A 21,405-nucleotide genomic window follows, 5' to 3' on the forward strand; every position below is an offset into this window, starting at 1 on the left:
TGCTCACCTGAACAGAATATAATGTGCCATGCAGTGCTCATCTGATAATAGTATAATGCAGCATGCAGTGCTCACCTGCTAAGAATAGAATTCAGCCATGCAGTGCTCACATGTTAAGAATATATTACAGCCATGCAGTGCTCACCTAATAATAATATAATGCAGCCATGCAGTACTCATCTCACAAGATAATGCAGTCATGCGGTGGTCATCTTATAAGAATATAATGCAGCCATGCAGTGATCACGTAATAAGAATATAATGCAGTACTCACATAATAAGAAAATAATGCAGCGCTCATCTATTAATTGTATAATGCAGCAATGCACTGACCACATGATAAGAATATAATGCAGTCATGCAGTGATCACCTAATAAGAATAATGCAGAATGCAGTGCTCACCTAATAAGAAAATAATGCAGCATGCAGTGCTCACCTGATAAGACTACAATTCAGCCATGAAGTGCTCAACTGATAAGAATATAATGCAGCATGCAGTGCTCACCTGGTAATTGTATAATGCAGTCAAGCAGTGTTCATCTAATAAGAATATAATGCAGTCATGCAGTGATCACCTCAAAAGAATATAATGCAGTTTGCAGTGTTAATCTGATAATAGTACATTGCACATGCAGTGCTCACCTGAAAATACTATAATGCAGCCATGCAGTTGTCACCTAATAAGAATATACTGCAACAATGCACTGTTCACCTGTTAAGAATATAAAGACGCATGCAGTGCTCACCTGATAAGAATATAATGGCGCATGCAGTGCTCACCTGATAAGAATATAATGCATTAAGAATATAATGCAGCCTGCAGTTCTCACCTGTCAAGAAAATAATGCAGCCTGCAGTGTTTACATGATAATAGTACAATGCAGCCATGCAGTGTTCACCTGATAAGAATATAATGCAGCCATGCAGTGCTCAGATCTTAAGAAAATAATGCAGCAAGCAGTGCTCACCTAATAAAAATATAATGCAGCATGAAGTGCTCTTCTAATAAGAATATAATGCAGCATACAGCGTTTACATAATTATAGTATAATGCAGCCATGCATTGCTTACATGATAATAGTATAGCGCAGCCATGCAGTGCTTACCTGATAATAGTATAGTGTAGCCATGCAGTGCTCACCTGATAAGAGTATAATTCAGCACTCACCTAATAAGAATACAATGCAGCCATGCAGTGCTCACCTGTTAAGAATATAATGATGCATGCAGTGGTTACCTGATAATAGTATAATGCAGCCATGCAGTGCTTACCTGATAATAGTATAATGCAGCCATGCAGGGCTCATCTGGTTAGAGTATAGTGTAGCCATGCAGTGCTCACCTGATAATAATATAATGCAGCATGCAGTGCTCACCCGATAAGAATATAATGCAGCCATGCTGTGCTCACCTGATAAGAATATAATGCAGCATGCAGTGCTCATATGTTAATAGTATAATGCAGCCAGGCAGTGCTCACATGTTAAGGATATAATGCAGCCATGCAGTTCTCACCTGATAAGAATATAATGCAGCAAGCAGTGCTCACCTAATAAGAAAAAAAAAATGCAGCATGCAGTGCTCATCTGATAATAGTATAATGCAGCATGCAGTGCTCACCTAATAAGGATATAATGCAGCATACAGTGTTTACCTTATAATAGTATAATGCAGCCATGCAGTGCTTACATGATAATAGTATAACACAGCCATGTAGTGCTTACATGATAATAGTATAATACAGCCATGCAGTGCTCACCTGATAATAGTATAATGCAGCTATGCAGGGCTCATCTGATACTAGTATAATGCAGCGCTCACCTCATAATAGTATAATGCAGCTATGCAGGGCTTACCTGATAATAGTATAATGCAGCCATGTAGTGCTCATCCGATCAGAGTATAATGCAGCCATGCAGTGCTTATGTTACCACAGTATAATACAGCCATACAGTGCTCATCGGATTAGAGTATAATGTAGCCATGTAGTGTTTCTTTTATCTAATTTTTTTAATATGTAATGTTTATCTGGCCAAATGCAAGCAAGTCATGTTGGAACTTGACTTGCTCTATATTAATTTATTAATTACGCCCCAAAATCAAACTTCACTACTAGTTTTGCCAGTAAATTCACCAATAGAGAAAAATTCTGAGGCCCTAGAAGACAGCTGCACTTTTGCAATTTAGTATTTGGAGGGTTAAAGGATCAAAATTGCAAGACAATCTATGATTGGGCATTGAGCTAGTGCTACTTTCTAACCAGGTGAGGCTTGCTGTAATCAGCTGCTTAGAGGATGAGGTGGTGTAGCATATAAAAAAAAAATCAGAGAAGCCTATAGTGGTGTTTGGTGAGTAATTTTGTGGAGTATGGCACTTTTTAACATGTTTGGTAAGTTTCTTGGTAGTTTGGCATATAATTTCTAAGGTAGACTTAAAATTGCTATTGGTACTGTATGACAGTGGTTTTCTACATACACATGTTCAGGTAGGGTTTTGTTTAGGTATTGTTGTTAATGTATGTAAAGAATAATGACTTTTGCATCTTGGAATACCTTTTTTTTTTTTTTTTCCCTGCTACTTTCCCAATACACTCTTACTTGATTCACATGTAGAATCTTTGCTGTACAACTTCTTTATGTATGCTTCAAAGTGTTTTGTGTCTTTAAAACTGAGATAGACATAAGTGTATAGGTTGATGTGGTAGGGAGGGGCGGGGTTAGTGTGAGAATTTGAGGGTTGATGGTAATGCAAAGGAACGTTGGTATAACTAATATATTGCCAGCAAATGTTGTGTGTAACCATGGCACAAACTAACTAGGGGAGCAGTCTTTCCATAAAGTGAAGTTGTCTCTTGGATTTGTTTGAAGGACTGCTGAATATGTTGTCTAGGTGTGGCATTTGTGGACTATGCAAATACATATCTAAAAATATGCATAATCCACAAATAAAATGCACCCTTCAGGGTGATTCAATTAGTTACAAGTAATAGTCTAAAAATAGGGCGTTATTCACTCGGTTTTGTTATTTTTAGGAACTATAATGTTCCATTAATAGTCCAGAGATAATGGTATAATAAACTTTGACTGCTTCACCAATTTATTCTTTAGCATATCCTTCTAGTTTCCAGCGTAGCTTGAGCAGATGGATACTAACTGTGTACATAAGCAGCAGCCAATAGATCAGAGTTGATGAAATGAGTCCGTAATGGGTTGTTTTATTTTCTGATTGTTATATTTCCCCCTACTTTGCACCTTGCATCACTCCGTTAATTCATTCAACTAATATTAAATTTGAGTAATGCTTGGATTCATATGCCTAAAAGAAATGACCTGTACTATAGTAGTCCAGTGTGATACTTTATTTGCAGAGATACTTATGGAGATATAAATGGTTTTTATGTTGTGAATCTTCTCATGGTTAGAATTCTATGACGTATGTTTACTGTACTATTTTACTGCATTATTGTACTATACACCTGGCTATATTTTAATCACAATTGTATGTTCTATTGGATGGGCAGGAGCTATACAGTTTGTCTGTTTTTTTTTTATCTTTCGTCTTCCCTCCACTACACTCAAATTTAATTGTATTCATTAATCTAATTCTCTAAATTGTATTTAAGTTAAGGGTGTGCACCGGCCACTTTTGGTGTTTTGGGTTCTGATTAGCTTGAGGTTTTGGGTTCTGATTTGTTTTGCCAAAACACCCCACGAAAGGTTTTGGTTCTGGTTTTGGGTTCTGATTTTTTTTTTTTTTTTTTAAAAAAGTGCTAAAATCCATATTTTGGGTTTGTTTTCACTCCTACACTATTATTAAGCTCAATAACATTAATTTCCACTAATTTCCAGTCTATTGTGAACACCTCCACAATATTGTTTTTAGTCCAAAATGATGCACTGAGGTAGCTGGATGACTAAGCTAAGCGACACAAGTGGGCGCCACAAACACATGGCCCATCGTAGGTGGCTGTGTAGGCTTGAATGGCCTTTTGCTGCTCTTCCATCCTCTGCAGCATATAGAGGGTGGAGTTCAAGCACGTCACTACCTCTTGTTTTAGTTGATGGCAGGGCAGGTTCATGCTTTTTTGATGTAGCAGGAACAGTGAACGTAGTTTAATATCTGATACTGATATTTATGCACTGCAGAAACAGTGAACGTAGTAATATAGATTGCAGTTCCTATTTTTTGGGACTGCAGAAACAGTGAACGTAGTAATATAGATTGCAGTTCCTATTTTTTGGGACTGCAGAAACAGTGAACGTAGTAATATAGATTGCAGTTCCTATTTTTTGGGACTGCAAGAATATATTGCTCTAATATTTTTTATACTTTTTAAATTATTTTTTTGGTATTTTTTTTAAGATTTTTGGATAATTATCAAATTACTATGGACTTGGCAGAAAAAAATACAGGACAAAAGCACCACTGGACTCAGCAGGACAGACACTGGCCAAAGCACCACTGGAATCAGCAGGACAGAGCACTGGACAAAGTACTACTGGACTCAGCAGGACACACACTGGACAAAGTACTACTGGACTCAGCAGGACAGAGCACTGGACAAAGTACTACTGGACTCAGCAGGACAGAGCACTGGACAAAGTACTACTGGACTCAGCAGGACAGAGCACTGGACAAAGGACCACTTGACTATAGTAAATTAGTATAACAGAGCACAGGATATCAACCTCCCTCGACAGTGATCGCAGAGAGAATGAAGATGGCGGCTGCGAGCGGGGCATTTATGACATCCGAGTCTCGCGAGATCCGACGCGAGTCTTGGATGTCATAGCCTTGTATTGGATTCGTTTGGCAGCCATAAGTACCCGAACAGTGCTCGGATCCCGTTGGATCCGCACTGTTCGGGTGGGCTCGGATTTCGGTAATCCGAGCCCGCTCATCCTTAATTTAAGTACTTTATCAAGAGAGGAGCGTTAAGATGGCCATGGGGTAAAAAGGCCAGGGGATATATTTACTAAACTGCAGGTTTGAAAAAAGTAAAGATGTGGCCTATAGGCAACCAGTCGGATTCTAGCTGTCATTTTATAGAATGTACTAAATGATAACTAGAATCTGGTGGCTATAGGCGACATCTCCACTTTTTCAAACCCACAGTTTAGTAAATATACCCTCAGGTCTCTGTATGGAATTGGACAGTATGCGCAAGTTCTCTTCAGTGGAATCTGTACTCATGACATGGAATCTTCAGATAGTGAAGAGTGAGAGATCAAAGAGAAAACAAAATCTTTTAACCCTGAGATAGTGGCTACACTGGTTAAACATATCAATAGGACTATGGGAATCCAATATACTCAGCCCCATCCACCTTTCAAGATGCCTTTTTTAGGGTAAGCATCAGATGCAGAGTATGTAATACGTCGTGATTAATGGTATCGTAAATAAAGAATATGAACAATTGGAAAGGTACAACCTAATGTCAAGAGATTGAATAGTATCTAGCTCTTTCAGAAAAAGGTCACTATGTGGTACTGTTCCAAAGGTAGAGGCTGTGGTGGCTTTTCCATATGCTAGAACTGCAATGCCGTTGGATGAGAGGCCTCTAAGGGACCTTATGGACAGAAAAATAGAGAAATGCTTCAGGAAATTCTTCATTCTTCATCAACAACACGAATTAAAGTAGGAGTAATGATGACTTGGGGTTCCTGAGCACTGAGAATTTGGATGGATGACTTGTAAGATGTGCAAGGGGAGGGTAAGCAGACAATCTCCTGAGAAATTGTGTTCAGGGGTGCCTCACACAAATCTCATTTTCAGCTACAATCATGGCCTCAAGTTGAGACTGTTACTGTTGACAACAGTACTAGACAGAGCACTTTGACTGCCGTCTTGGACATCAATCATCCGTCAAAAAATAGATTAGCAACACTTCATGTTGAAAGTCTCCTTCTTGGCATTAATTTAGATATGATTAAGAAGGTCACAGAAGGCTAATTTCATCACTGTCAGTATATGTGTGTATATATATATATATATATATATATATATATATATTATATATTATATATTTTTTCCCCCCATAAAGAAGAGTTTAAACGAAGTCAGGACATATTGCCCAGGAGGTAAGCAATATTCAAGACGATATGGAGGAACCACAAACAAATTATTTTCATGTAACAAGGTGCTGTATTGCTGGAACTTCTCAGAACAAGGGATTTCAGTATTCCCAGATCTAGACATCTTGGTAGTGAGGAAGTCTGAACACAGACCCAAGTCTGCATAAAGTAATCTGCCAGTTAGAAGCATGGAACAAGAGTCCTTTAGTACCCTTACAGCAGTTAAAGTCCTAGGAGTATGGATAAAAGGAAGCAAGGACCAAACCTCTATCGGAGGACAGACTCCAGAAACTACAGTCTACAATCAAAGTGCTTGCTTTAAAATGTATTCTGTAAGTAAGTAAAACTGCTTATCGCATAACGAGTTCTGTTCTGCATATCAAAATGCAAAACCTATACACCCCCTCCCCACACACCCCTAATGCATTTAACTTTTTATCTTTTTATTTTTTTCCAACACTCTTGCGACCTCTTTGACTAGTTTGACATCTAAAACAAGTCCATAGGTAAGTTGGACAACAACTGATGCCTTTTTCTGATCTCTTAAACTTTCATCAGACAGAATAACTTGTCTACTGTAGGAAAGACGAAGAGTCTGTTATATTAGACTTCCCAGGCAAATTTTCTTAGCACTGGATACGTCAGACTTCGCTGTACAGACCAGAATTTGACAGATCCTGACCGTTCAGCCAGTGTATGGGAATGTTTACTCTTACGGCACACATTGTGAATGTTATTGGCTCTGTTTTATAAACTGTTTTCTGTTTAGTTCTTTTTAAGGGTAGACTTTGTTTGCTAAAAGTTTGTTTCTTTTCCACTTTACCACACAAGCATTACCTCCCACTTAATTACCTACCTTTCTTATGCCTCTTCCCCTTCCCTTATCCTGATCCTCCATTCCTCCTCCTCTCCCCTTTGTCTCTGTCTGCCTACCCCACCCCTTAGATTGTACGCTCCTTTGAGCAGGGTCACCCTCTCCTTCTGTCTTCACCACTTTTAACTCTGCTCTCCAGCTACCTTTCCCTCCTCCTCTTGGACTCTCTTTCCCCCCCCCCCCCCTGTGCCCTCACTTCCTCATCTCCCCCCTGGGGGTCTCCCTGTCATCCGTGCCTTCCTTCTTGGGCTCTGTCGTATGCGGACCTACCCCTCTCCCCTCCTCCACCCCTAGCTGTGCTTTGAGCTCTGAGTTATTGTGCTTATTGTTTACTGTACTGTGCTGTCTCTCCTCGTATTGTAATTTCGTTTTGTCTCTGTACGGCGCTACGGACACTTAGTAGCGCCCTATAAATAAAAATTAATAATAATAAGAGCATACTTTTCTATATACTTCTTGTTTTCGTCTTACAGGGTACAGATTTCAGGCATCTGGAACTAGATCTGAAAATGCCTCATTTTATTCTCCAAAAGAATCCTGTACAGGAAGAGCTCATAGAGGCAAGCTGAGCAAATCTGACATCAGCTCGCCCAGCGACTTCAAGTGAGTAGTAGTTGGTTCTTTACCTACTTATTTATCAATGCGAGGAGACTGAGCTTTGTGTTTTCTTAACTGTTGTAAATAAGTTGCTGCATTTGCAGAGTTTAACGTGGCAATACCATGAAGAAAATTGGATTCATCTTTATTAGTTTTTCAATCTTCCTTCAGGCTGCTATTAATAAATTCTGGACAACCATGGCAACCAGTAACATGGCAAATGATGCAGTGAGCAGAGAGACTTTGTAACCTACCTTTGATCTCTCTGCACTATGACCTTCTTCTCACCCCTTTGCCAACACATGACATACTGTGCACCTCTGACTGTGTAGCAGGCTGACTGTCGGCACTTTTTCTTTAGCAACCAGAGATCTTTTGAAAACATTTGTAGGAGGCTAGCTAAGTAAAATGTATGCATATAAGGTACTAGTGTTGTGCGTGGGTGCTTTTTTTTTTTTTTTATTATTTTTTTACCGACCTCGCACCATGTGAAGTTTTGGTGTAATTCATTTGAACTAGGACCCAAACATCTAGGACTCTACTCATTAAGTCACGCAAAATGAATGTATTGTGTGTTTGTTTTTTTTAGAAAATAGTTTGGGCATTCACAGTGCAATTTAACGCAAAATACAGCATAGATCGGCATTTAAGACTGGGTTTTTCAAGCCTTTTATAAATCTGATTGCAGTCTGTGTCACTTCTTGGTTTGTGTACATGTACTTAAGTGTGCAACATTGAATGAAAAGAATTGTTGTAGGAAATGATAGCAATGTGGTTTTTATAATCCTACTGGCCAATTTTGTTATAGCCCAACAGGAAATTCAAGAGGCAAGGTGAAGCCCTTTGGAAGGTTATAGGGCCACCCATGCAGCCCTTGAGGTGTGTCAGGTTGACTATCGCTACTGTAGAGGGACGACACAAATAATACTGCTTTCATAGTGCCGCCTGGGCAATATCCTGGGTATATGAACCCGGGCTCACACGGAGAGAAATTCCTGAGTAAACCCTGTTCATACTGAACACTGGTCTTACCGGGTCTCCATGGCAACATCACAAGAGGAGCTCTGTTTGGCTCCTCTTGTGATGTGTGGGGTTTTTTTTTCTCCAACTTTATAATTGTTTGAGACCCATGTTGAAAAACCCGGCTCTCGCCATTCATGGTGCAGGCAACCCGGGTCGCACCCAGAAATTGCCCCACCAAAAGTGCCGGTTTAATTCCTGGGTCATCAGACCCAGGAATTAGACCAGACACCATTCATACCGTTCCTCGACCCGGGTTGTCTGGGCTTGCCCTGGCAAGAACTCGGGTTTTTGGCACAGTATGAAAGGGGTATTGGAGTAAATTTACACAGCAACCATCAGACACACACTTTTTATTTTTTTTGTTAGTAAGGTGCCACATGCGAAGCCTAATAAGTCTCTGGGCACTGCTTTAAGCCATTTGGAGCATACTTGCCTAGCCTACTTTTTCACCTACCCTCTAGGAGATCCCGGGTGGGAGGTGCAGGAGGCACGGTAATGCAGTTTGTGCCCACGCCCCTTTATGATAAAGTATCGTTCACATCCTCTCTGACTTGCCCACTTCAAGAGGGAAGTTGGTAGGATTTAGGAGGGTGGCTCTTATCCTGAATCTTGGAGCGTTCTCCTGGACATACCAACAGAGTAGGAAGTATGATTAGAGAATATGTTGTTTTTTTATATAGCATTTCAAGAAGTGTTGTGAAGACTGGGTTTCCTGTAGCAGACTGCATATTGTAGACCTATTAAACCTACTCTGGTTCATGTATACATGGCTCTAGAAGATATAGATATGCCCATTGTCTTAAAATCCTCATCTGCAGATCCTACTAGTTACATGTAAAAGTGCTACACAGCTATAAAATTGTAAAATGTGTTATGCAATGTTTCAAATTATTGATACTTGGTATATTTATAGTAAATGACAGCTGTGAAATAACATAGAAAAAATAATCCTGACTTTTATTTTTTCCCTGCAGGCATGTAACTCATGTGGGATTTAACTCTATACCTGGTCTGGATGTAAGTTTTGCTCATGTAATAACTTGTATCTATTAGAAAGTTAAGCCACATACTTTCAGCTTGTTTAAACAGTAGCAGTATGTTTGTCTGACAGGCTTCAGAAAAGGGAGTGTATTGGATCCCCAATGTCTCAAGTGGCTCTGATGGCGTCCTTTGTGCATCATTGGGCCTTATAAACAGGCATTAACTCTCGTTCTTAAAGCCTTTGAAACCAGCTGTGGTGCTGATGGTACAGAAAAGTAAAACACTTTCTGACAACACTATGCTGTAGAGAAGCTTTGATAACCTGCTGTTAAAAGTCAGAAGAAAAACAAAAGGACAAGGTTTTGCATAAACCCTTGGCTAGGGACAGTCGTTCAAAGATCTTGTGTAAGAGCCCTTAAGGCGAAGGGAGACCAGATTACAAAGTGCTCGGACATTAGGGATTGTACATGGATCATTTTAATGTAGGACAGGGCAATGCAACACGAGAAACATTGGAATTTCTGAGGGCCACACATATTGCTGACAGTACAGACTCTATGAACAACAGTTTGTTACATTCAGGATCTGCACCGGTCTGTTCCTCATGACTGTTAATAGATCGCTATTTTGAAGGTAGTTTTCCCTTTGTGTACACAACCTATTCTCATGTCTCTACAGCAGGATATGAATATGTAATCTAACAGTATTTTAGTACAGATTTTTAGCGGGTGTGTATTCATCTAGGTGTGTGTATATAGAATGGGTTCAACACCTCAAAAGCACAAGTGGTCTCTGTAACAAGTAAATGAGGCTTTAGGTTAATGTTTCTTAACTCCAATCCTCAAGCACACCTAACGGCTCATGTTCTGAGGACTTCTGTCTGTGGAATAAGGAGTCTACTTGGCTGGGTCAGTAATTATCCCAAGTCATCTGTGCATGAATAAAGAAACTCTGATTCTGTTTGGGGGTGCATGAGGACTGCCATTAAGAAACTGCTTTAGGTATACCACATACTCTAGTCAACTTGGATGAACAGTACAATTATATTTTCCTCTTCTACACTAATGGGTTAATCCCCCCCCCCCCCACATGCAAGTCAGGACAGGAAAGACACACCTAGAGGGTATATAGGGCCATGCCTCACTCCTTCCTGTGTCTTCTTTCCTGTCCTTGTAATACTCAGGCAGTTCAGGTTTGTTTGTGTTTGGGTTTTTTTTGGGGGGGGGGGGTTTCTCTTGCCTACTTCTATGGCCAGCAGGAGGTTAGGAGTCTCTCCTCCTGGAAATCTGGCAGTTACACTAAGTATTAACAGTGCATAGGTGGTGGGACCAGCCTACTTGCAGAGCGACGCCCTCCATGGGAGTTTGCATCCTTTGGGCAGCCAAATGAGTGTGCATAGGCCCCAACTCAATGCGACACCCTCCATGTGGAGTTTAGATCCTCCAGCAGCCATATGAGCTTGCATGGCACCAATAGGAGTGATGCCCTCCATGGGATCTTGTATCCTCAGACAGCTAGGAGAGCCGCATAACATGGGGCATCTCCTCTACCCTGGTGATACTTTTGCCCCTGGTGCCTCCTCCTGCAGCAATGGGGATTATTTTTTCTTCTTGCTTCTGAAAATTGACATTTTGACCTCCTGCACACACGATGAATGCTGAAAGCAAAAACTGTGACTATCGCCTAAATAAGAGTGGAGCATTATTAGAACAGGACATCCACCGGCTGTGTACCGAAGAGTGGTAAAATATGGAGGAAAAACTGTCCCAAGGACGCAAATCAAATCAGGGTAAGCACCGCCTTCCCCCCCCCCCCCCCCCCCTCCCCCCTTCCCCGTCATTATCAGTACAAATGTCTCCACTTTGGTGAAAGTCCTTGGTGACGTTGACAGTCCAAAGTTCTAGTTGTGGTCTTAGTAAAACTGAGAAAGGAGAGCATCTTGGCATGGCCTTGCCCAGACATCATCCTAATAGCAGCATCTTAAGCAGAAAATGCAAGAGTCACCAGGTGTGTGTGCTACAGGCCCTGATGGACCACAGCTGGGTAATAAACAAAAAGAGGAGCCATTTATATTCAACAGAGGATATAATTTATTGGTATGTGTATAGATACAGCACAAGGGAGGGTTTTACTGACTCCCAAAAGAGGACAAACACTAAAACAAGGCGTTTCATCTCAGGAACACCTTGGAGTACGGCAGAGTATTGTCTTATGGCATTGGCCATAGAGGTGGTACCATGGGCCAGACTACACAAGAGAAGTCTTCAGCTAAATTTTCTTTCCAAATGGAACAGAAATACACAAGATCAAGGTCAACTGAATTCACTGACAGAGGTAAGGAAGGATCTGGAGTGGTGGTCTGCAAACAGCACTTTGGAATGTGGCAGGTCTTTTCAGATCACTAACATAATCATTACAACAGATGCAAGTCTATTTGGCTGGGGCACCACTCGCTCACAGTAGATGGCGCAAGGCCAGTGGCAGGAAGACATAGCTACTCTACCTTCACATATAAGGGAAATGAAGACTGGTCGAACCATGCATCTACTTCCAGGATTTTATTATAGGTCAGCATGTCTGCGTACATTCAGACAACCAGACAGTGTCTTATATAAATCATCACAGAGGCACAACAAAGATGTGGTGTTAGAGGTACAGCCTGGAAGCTAGTGCTATCAACACAAGTACAGAATTTAAGCCGACACATCTTGGACTCAGGACAATGGATATTGAACAGACCTTTTTACAAGCTTGTAAAAAGGTGGACCACCCACAAATGGACCTCATGGAGACCTCACAAAATGCAAAGAGGAGGGTTTATGCCAGGCATACTGACAAAGCAGAGGCTATGGATGCCTACTCCTCAATAAATGGCAATTCAATCTGGGCTATATGTTTTCCCCAATGCCCATGATCTCTTGTGCTAATAAAATAAACAGGGGTCAGGGTAATAGTAATAGCATTACCTTTTTGACCCCACAGAGCTTGGTTCCCTAAGGTGTAACAGCTAGCGGTACAGAAACAGTGTTTTCTTCCACTTCAACCAGGCCTGATTCATCAGTCAGATAATCCAGCCAAACCCAGGGTTCTGGAAACTAGCGGTATGGCTATTAAAAGGAGACATACCAATGCTTTTCTAGTAGAGTAATCACTATGCTTGAAATGGAGTGAAAAGGTAAACATCCAAGACAGATTATAAAATCTGGGACACTTTTTGTAAATGGTGCTCACCTAAGGGTCCATCCATAGGTACTATTCTTGAATTCCTGCATGATGGACTTGATAAAGGACTGCTGCTTAATACATGAAAGCTCCAAATATCTGCTCTGGGAGGATTATTACACAGAAGATTGGCCATAAATAGGTTTGTAAAGAAGGTTATGCAGGCAGCAAAGAGAATAAGACCTTTTCATTGCTTTCCTTTGGCTCAATGGGACTTGAACCTGTGATTGGGAGACCCTGGAAGAAGCATGTTCTGAACCTTCAGAAAGGGTTCCCATGAAATACTTAACAATGAAGATTTTATTTTTTTATTTTTTTCTCTCCAGTACAATTTACCTCAGCGAGGAGAATTCAGACCTACAAGCTCTCTGGGTAGAAGAGTTTTTCTAATTGTGTGAGGATAAGGTGGTGTTAAAGAATGAATCATTTTTTTTATTTTTTTTTTGCTAAAAGTGGTATCGCAATTCTATTTTAATCAAGAAATTGTTCTACCCTCATGTCCAAAACCAAAAGAGGATATTCATTGTTTGGACTTGGTCTGTGCCATTAAGATCTGTTTAAAAAGGACACAGGAGTTTAGGAAAACAAACCAGTTTGTTCTAAACAGTGGAAATAAAATAATGTTCCAGTAGCAAGATGGATAAAATCTTGCATTAGCAAGAGATGCATAGTAAAGAAGGTGGTTGTGTCTCAAAGCATAAGAACACATTCAACAAGAGCCATGGCGACTTCCTGGGTAGAGAAGGAATCTGCCTATATGGAGGAGTTATGTAAGGCTGCACTCAGGCCCTCCAAACATACTTTCTCTAAACATCAGTTTGATGTCCAAGCTTCAGCAGATGCCAAGTCTTGAAGGAAAGTGTTAAGTATAGTAATATGACTAACATATATATATATATATGTTAATTTTATTTTTTTTCCCCTTGTTTGCTTGTCTCTAATAGGAGTTTAAGATATTTTTCAGCTTTGGGAAAACCAGAAGACAGAGGAAGGAGGGAGTTGTGGCCCTATATACCCTCCAGGTGTCGTCTTTCTTGTCCTGACTCACGTGCAAGGGGGGATTAACCCCCATAGTGTATGCTGCCATTTCTTGCACTTTGTGCTTTTTACAGCTAGCGCTGCCCAGTCCAACGGTCAGCTTAATCTGCTTCAAATTTGAATGTGTGTGAGTAGCCAAATTAAGCAGATTTTGCTGTCTCTATCTTGGGCTTGATTACATGGGCACCTATGAGTATAGCTAACAAATTGCCTTGCCAATAGGATGACACTTGACATTGTGTTAGGCCAGTTAGACAACATTCAAATGTCAGATGGCTATTAATGCATATCTGCATCTTGAATTTGATTGTGGGGTTTCAATACTCCTAATTTTAATTATCCAATACACTGGAGGACCTTCAAACTTCCTCAAACAGAAGTTGGCCATTTCTTGATGTTACAAATGGCTAGAAAATAAGATTCAGGAAGGGACATTGAATCAAAAGTCCTTGAAGCCAGTGGTCTGTATTAAATAAGAAATAAAAATGTATACTTTTTCCACCCTTAGTCTTATTAGTACAGTGTTGGCTAACCTGTGAAACTACAAGTCCCAGCATGCTTTGTGTGTGTGTAATTTTATATATATATATATATATATATATATATATATATATATATATATATATATAATTTTTACACACACACAGCATGCTGGGACTTGTAGTTTCACAACACCTGGAGTGTCACAGGTTAGCCAACAATGTATTAGTATATAGTTTGCATTAGAATTAATGCACTTGACAACATGGTTCAAGAATCCGCCTTCACCATACCACCCACCTACAGAATAAATTCTTCTCTTCAGGAGGTATTTCATGGCTTTCAACATCTTACCTAAGAGATGGCAGGTTGTCCTTCCAAAGTGAACCAAAATCTTTGTTCTATGCTATACTACTAGAACAGCAACTTATACCCAGTTCCACAATTTTGCTTAATGATGTCTGGATCACAAACTTATTTACAGTTACTGTACCTAATATGCAGGTCTCCACTTGTCAGCTACTAATCCTATGAAACCTATATCTCTAAACCTCATTATTATCCCTTGTAGAAATAATGGCATCTTTATTGTACCACATCAAATATTTAGGTGAACTTGACAAGTGTAGGGCAGAGTATTCTTTGAAGGAAGCATGCAAAAATAGGGGTAGAAAGTAGGTAAAAAAAACAAACTGTTGCTAGTTAGATCACTAAGCCAACGTGTATCTTGAACATTAACTGAATGTGAGGCTTCTTTCAAACTGATGGACAATAGTGATGTTAAGTATGTCTCTAACAAGAAGTGTTTATGAACAATAGGCCTAGGAATTTGTGGTTTTGTGATGGCAAGGAGGGTTTCATTGCTTGTCCTACATAGATTACACTACTGGTTTAAGCAGAAGTCACACTTTTCTAGAATCTTAAGTATTCCACTGTTGTAGTTCAAAAATGCAGGTATTCTGGTAAATACCCTTTTTGATTAAGAACCTGTATTCTCATAGGCCCTAAAACTGGGTACATAAGCTTCTCTCTTCTCCCTTCTTCCTGTAGCCACCACGAATGGCTTAATCCTGTGTGAGCTAAAGACTGATATTGAGTCACACAAAGTGTATAAGGTCTGCTCCTTTTCTCCCTCCAAACAGTGGGTGTTTTGTGTTCCTTCCTCATGGAGTTTAACAGTACCTGTGTTTTCCTTGTGCTAAATATGGAATTGGCATATTGTCCATTGGTGATTAATGCCATGGAGGGAACAGAAGTAATAAAGTAGACTTCTGATGACTTAATTTCTTTGATTTCACCTATGGCAGCCAAGTCTTCTGCCCATTGTTCTGTAATGCCCTTACAAAAGGAAATTATATATTCTGCTAGGGAAGAGTCAGACATTGAAGGAAGGAAGGAGCTGTTCCCACACTTCCTAGGTGTTGGGCTTTTTGTTTTGCCCCCCCCCCCCCCCCCCAGCCTAGAATGTTCTGTTCAGCTACTATCATGGGTGTTTGCTAATGGCCCATGGTTCCTGTGTGCACTGTTCATTTATGTACAGCATCTTTAGATCTGGAGAAAGGGTCGTTGTTTTTTTTTTGTTTTGTTTTTGTTTTTTTTTATTTGAGACCGTAGTCTATATACTTGATGTCAAAGTTTCTGCATTAAACATGAGGGTTTTTAAATGATCTGTTCCTGCAAAGTTCTTCCACCCTAGAGGATGGCAGAGCCAACAAGCCGAAGTACTATAGGCCGCTTGAATCTGGCTACATATGCTGATATTGCTTTAATTTTGGCATAAAGCTCCTCAATCTAATGTACCTACAGTGGTTTCATGCTTAGACCCCCAAAAGTTTGAGGGCAATTATGTAGTTCTGGTATTGTCGTTTTGGGCTTTTTTTTTTTTTTTTTTTTTTTACCCTCTAATGTCTCATTCCAGGCTGGTTCTGATGTTGACGTGAAAACACTGTTCCATCTAGCAGGTGTCAAAGAGGAGCACCTTCGGGATCAGGAGCTGTCTCGTATGTTATTTGATGTGATTGAGAAGGAAGGCGGCATGGAGGCTTTGAGGAGGCAGACACGTAGGATGAGTATGTACTACCAAGTGACTTTTAAAGGAAGTGCTGGTCTATAAGATGTAACATGTACAGTGCTATGGATGGGTCATGAGTATTTCAATACATGAAATTTGTACATGGAAGTCAAAATAAAATATAGGGACTCTTGTAAATGGGGAAATCCTGAATCTTGACATGTGGAGTTGGCTGGAAGGATATGATCATTATAGATACTTAAACCTTTTTCTAATTCTCCCCACAGCATCGGTTGAAAGGCACAGCCCACGTACCAGACTCCGTTCTTTGTCTTCCTCAAGCTTAACACCATCAAAAAGACAGTATTTTTCTGTTAAATCCTCTCCCCATAAAGCAATAAGAGCTGGTGACTCTCCAGTGGTTTACTTTCCTGCTCTGAGCAAGACTCCATCACCCTTTCCCACACCACCACCATTCAAGGCACCCCTTCCTCCTATACCTCCATATTTAGGAGAGCTGTCTCAAACCTTTTCTTCAGGTAGTAAACCTCATGTGCGTCCTAGGTCGAAGAAGGTTCCGCCATCTCCACAATCTCTTCTTAGTAGAACCTCAATGAAAGTCTCACCTCCTCCTCTGCCAATGAGTAAACCCTCCTCTTCAGAAACAGCCAGTTATCCTCTTCCATCTATTCCAAACCATGATACTAAAGTCTCTGAAATTGCTGCTGTGCCCCCACCTCCACCACCCCTTCCAACATTTACGAAAAAAACTCCTTCAGACACATTTAATACCATCCCTGCCCCATTTCCTTCATCTATTCCAAACAATGAGCCTCCTACTAAGCTTGGAGATGTTCCTCCAGCACCGCCTCCTCTCCCTCAGTTTGCCAAATATTTAAATTCAGCAGGAATTCCTCCAAGCCTCTCTTCAGAGTATCTTCCAAACACAAATCTTTTATCTGTGGCTGTTCCACCCCTCCCATTTAAAAAGCCATTTTCTAGCAGTAAGATGGCTTCACTATTATCCTCTGAGACCCCATTATTTAATGGCTCAGAACCTCCATCCATTTCTGAAGCCAAGGAAATAACCTTCAACCCTGCATGCAGAAGTTGGGGAGCTGTGGCCTCCAATAAAGATCTTGATCAACAAAAAAATCCTACATTGTTCCTGGATCAGATCAAACAGGGCATGCAGCTGAAATCTGTAAGTTGAGTCTTTTTTGTTTTGTTTATTTATTTTCTGCATAAACTATTTTATTTCAAATGCATAAGCTAACCCAATGGGTCTATTATAACCATATACATTCATCATTAATGTATGTACTCAATGCATGTGCATGGCAAACTCCTTTTTAGGGGACTGTAAGTTCATTGGCAGACTGTTAAACATGGCAACATCAGAAAACAGAAGGCTTCAGTGTGTATTATGAAGTCTCCACCACCAGTCAACTGACTACTCTTTAAGCTTAAAGGCAATTGTGAGAATCTCCCTTAGCTGGGACGGTGGTTACCCTCCGTGGGAGTCAACTCACTCGGGCATACCAGAGTATAGCCAAAATAAGGCTTTATTACGGCAGCACAACACCATAAGACATTCACAAGTTACAGGGTAAATAGTAGCATGTACCCACTGCAGCCTCTTGCAGTCATCACTCCAAAGTAACAATCTCCATATCCTTTAGAGTTGTATCCTCCCACAGTATCACCGCTACCATTTAACTAGTCCTGTGTCCTACAGCCTGGGATACTGGCTCACACAGACCCTATCCTGGTAGTATTTCCTCCAGCAGCACTATGATGCCCACGTCCTTTGTACTGCTGTTGCATACACCAGGATCCTCCGATATAGAATTAATCTATTGACATTCTGCTCTCCTTATAGTCCTGGCTGTCTACAAGGGAAGTAGGGTCAAAATGTCCCAATCCTCCCCTTTTCAGCAGTGGTCTATCAGTGGACACTTAAATCATTTAACTGTTAGACATATGATCTTGGCTATGTTGATTATACATTGGAATGGCTTGATTGAATTGGCTATTTGGCTGGATACACTTAACAAAGGGTTACAATATTACATCAGGGATGACACTTCAAGGTTGTATGAAACATTAAGACATTTGACACACTTTATCTGCAGTTTTACATGATCGAAGTCTAAGATACACTCTGATATGATTTATATTTGTACATAGTAATACTATTTCAGTCAGTATTGTACTGTGGGTGACACATTGCACATCTGACCTATCTACCTCTCCGATACCTGTTGACCTAGGTAATTAACTTGGGCTGCCAGCTACCTATCTTAGCAGCCACTCAGACATCATTCTGATTACATTAAGAACAACCCAGATCTAAGCCACACCTCATAACAATGGACATTTGAGACCAATTGTAATTGCCTTAGCTAGCACAAGCAAAATGTTTTCTACTATTTTCACACAATATGGCAACAGTCCTTATATTGCTAGTGCATACAATATTTCAGATAATGGCAAGGGCAAAATGTACCTAATAACATACACATAATACACCAGTGCTCAAGTGTAAATACCGGGACCCCATGTTGTCACAAATCTTACAAAGAGCCTAGACCTTTGCATACAATTTCTTAAGATGTATTCATTGCAACTAATCACATGCCTGATGCTCTGTTTCACTTAGAATATTATCTTGTTGTACACCTACAATGTGGTTTTAGGTCACCCAGGCTGTGAAAGTTGAATCTGCAGAATGCTCAAACATTGTTGCGGCATTAATGGATGTCATACAGAGGAGGAATAAGGCTATACACTCCTCCGGTACGTAACTGGAGTACTACAGTGGTATGTGTACCTGGAAAACATTCTAATAGTTATCTAGTTGCTCATTTTACACAATCTGTCAGTTTATAGCTAATTAAGACGTACCCTCTTGCATGAAGTGCAAAAGTACATTAATCATAATGGTTATGCTCTGTGGGCCTGACGCTGACTTGTTTAGGGGAAAACAACTTGTCTTCATGGTAGCCTGTCACATTGATTCTTTATTATTAAATGCTTGGTACTCTGATACACCTCAGAAGTGGTCAGGGACAAAGTGAACTGCACCCCTATAGCAATATTATATTTTATGTATCTTGTTTCTTAGATGATGATGATGATGATGCCTGTGATGATGAAGAGGAATGGGAAGACTAGTCTTTCATCTGAAGATAAAATTTCCTCATGTTTAATGTTCTGTGTATTCAGTCATTGATTTTTCTTTTGTCTGTTTTTATTGTGAGCACTGAAAATACTTAGAATTGTAAAAAAAAAATCAAAAAAAAAATCATATAAATAAAGAACTCTTTTTAACAAATTGGGTTTCAGTATGTCTGTACATAGTTAAGCAAACTTTTTAATGGTTCGAACAGGCAATGTTCATGTTAACTCTATCTATATACATTCATGGCCTCTTGTGGTTGTTTATCAGAATGCATGAATGATCTGGCCCATGGATTTGCTTCAATATTTCTAAAGATGACTAGTACCTCCTAGAACACATTTACCTAGGGGTAAATGTATTAAATGACATTTTGTGCATATTTGCTATAGAACAGTTTGAGGTTTGAATGTAATGTTGTGTGGCAGTTTAAAAACACCTAACCCGCTGGTGTGAGAAACATCTTATTTTAATACCTGATTCTGATGGGCTAGTTGGCTCAAACAGCATGCTTGAGCTATCCTGCTATTAACATGAGGCACTATTGACTTATGAATCATTGTGACAATTGTTTAATTATGGGCACAAAATTAATTTATATTTAACTTTATGAGGACTTTTGTATTCATTATATAAAAGCAGATTTTTTTTTTTGATTTTTTTTTTTTAACTTTCCAAGCTTGGCATCTTAAGGTTGAAACTGTCACATCCAAACTAAAACTTCTTGGCCTGCTAATGTCTGTTTCTGATCAACTGCAGGGGGTGGCTAACGATATTTGCAGTAATTTATAATGAGGTAATCTGTTTCCACAGTCCTAAGATTCAAAATAGTCTGCAGGACACTCAAACCAGAGGCTGTCATCTAAAAAAAAAAAAAAAGGTCTCTTCTGTCATCCATAGATCAGACTCCCTATTTTAATGCACAAGTCATAGTGTTGGAATCAAGAGCTTCCAATCTAGTTAAGTCAGAAGGCCTGTCTGCTTTCTAACTGGGGAATGTCGTGACACCCATTATTATAGATAATGAGCAGAGGGAGACTTGTACAACATATCCCTTTGCATATAGATGGGGGCTGACTTGAATGTTCTGCAAGGTTTTAACTAAGTTATATGTTAACTATTAACGTGTGCAAAATATATATTCTATATTTCTCAAAAGAGCCCAGCGATTTACTACTTTAGCAATACATATTAGATTTATCACATGCTTGATACAATCTGCTTGGTGTCCGGGGCCCAAGTCGACCCTGAGAGGAGTCTGTTTCACCACAAGTCATATGAACATCTTGTTCCATATTGCGATATGGGGCTGCTCCTGGGTCTTTCTCCTCAATATGAATCTGCACATTTGTAGCGCTTTCCATAAGAGGTGGAAGGGACTTAACTGCCAATAGGGAGTTGAACCAACCAGTACCTATCCTGACTGAGTCCTCAATGGTTGGCTACTCCTGTTATAAATATATTCCTATTCCTTCTGCTTTAAGCTGGCCAGTGGCCATAGAAGTAAGAAATACTGCAATAAGGTAACTCTGGGTGCATCACAACCCCCTAAATTATATCTTCACTTCCCAAAATCGATTCAAAATAGACTTAATCCTCACACCATTGCAACCCTGATTTACAGTTTTCTTAAATACCTTGTTGACAGACTATTGCTACACCAGATTTAGTTACATTCTGCTGAAAAGTGAAGTCTCAAACTTGTTTCCATTTTTCTATGCATTGCGTTTTTATGGACCACAATCTTCTGACGGAATAGCAGTTTTAGCTGTTACCTTTTTTTTGTCTATTCAACTGACTAAGGAGTTAAGTGGACCTTTCAGAACAAATGGCTTGTGTTAAGTTTCCAGATTCAAAGGTTGGGATGCACATCTACAAACAGAAGTAGTGCAGGACGAATGGTTCTGAAGCAAAAGGAAGCTA

The 21,405-nt window shown here is 40.0% G+C and overlaps 1 protein-coding gene across 1 annotated transcript; it reads left to right on the top strand.

Moving 5' to 3' along the window:
- The first annotated feature begins 2,354 nt into the window (after positions 1 to 2,354).
- LOC142100153 (uncharacterized) lies at positions 2,355 to 19,616 on the top strand. Its single transcript, XM_075184100.1, has 6 exons — positions 2,355 to 2,390; positions 7,423 to 7,552; positions 9,544 to 9,586; positions 16,209 to 16,359; positions 16,589 to 17,505; positions 19,001 to 19,616. The coding sequence occupies exons 1-6, from the start codon at positions 2,369 to 2,371 to the stop codon at positions 19,106 to 19,108; spliced, it is 1,371 nt and encodes a 456-aa protein (XP_075040201.1). The 5' UTR covers positions 2,355 to 2,368; the 3' UTR covers positions 19,109 to 19,616.
- The last annotated feature ends 1,789 nt before the right edge of the window (positions 19,617 to 21,405 follow it).

This window comes from Mixophyes fleayi, chromosome 8, assembly GCF_038048845.1.
Source record: "Mixophyes fleayi isolate aMixFle1 chromosome 8, aMixFle1.hap1, whole genome shotgun sequence".
Lineage (NCBI taxonomy): Eukaryota > Metazoa > Chordata > Amphibia > Anura > Limnodynastidae > Mixophyes > Mixophyes fleayi.

What these genes read in the sequence shown, in the direction of transcription:
- LOC142100153 (XM_075184100.1), top strand. Translation starts at nt 2,369, where the DNA reads ATGGCACTTTTTAACATGTTTG. An exon ending in ACTCTATACCTGGTCTGGAT is followed by an intron (nt 9,587 to 16,208) that starts GTAAGTTTTGCT and finishes GTCTCATTCCAG; the next exon opens with GCTGGTTCTGATGTTGACGT. An exon ending in AGGGCATGCAGCTGAAATCT is followed by an intron (nt 17,506 to 19,000) that starts GTAAGTTGAGTC and finishes ATGTGGTTTTAG; the next exon opens with GTCACCCAGGCTGTGAAAGT.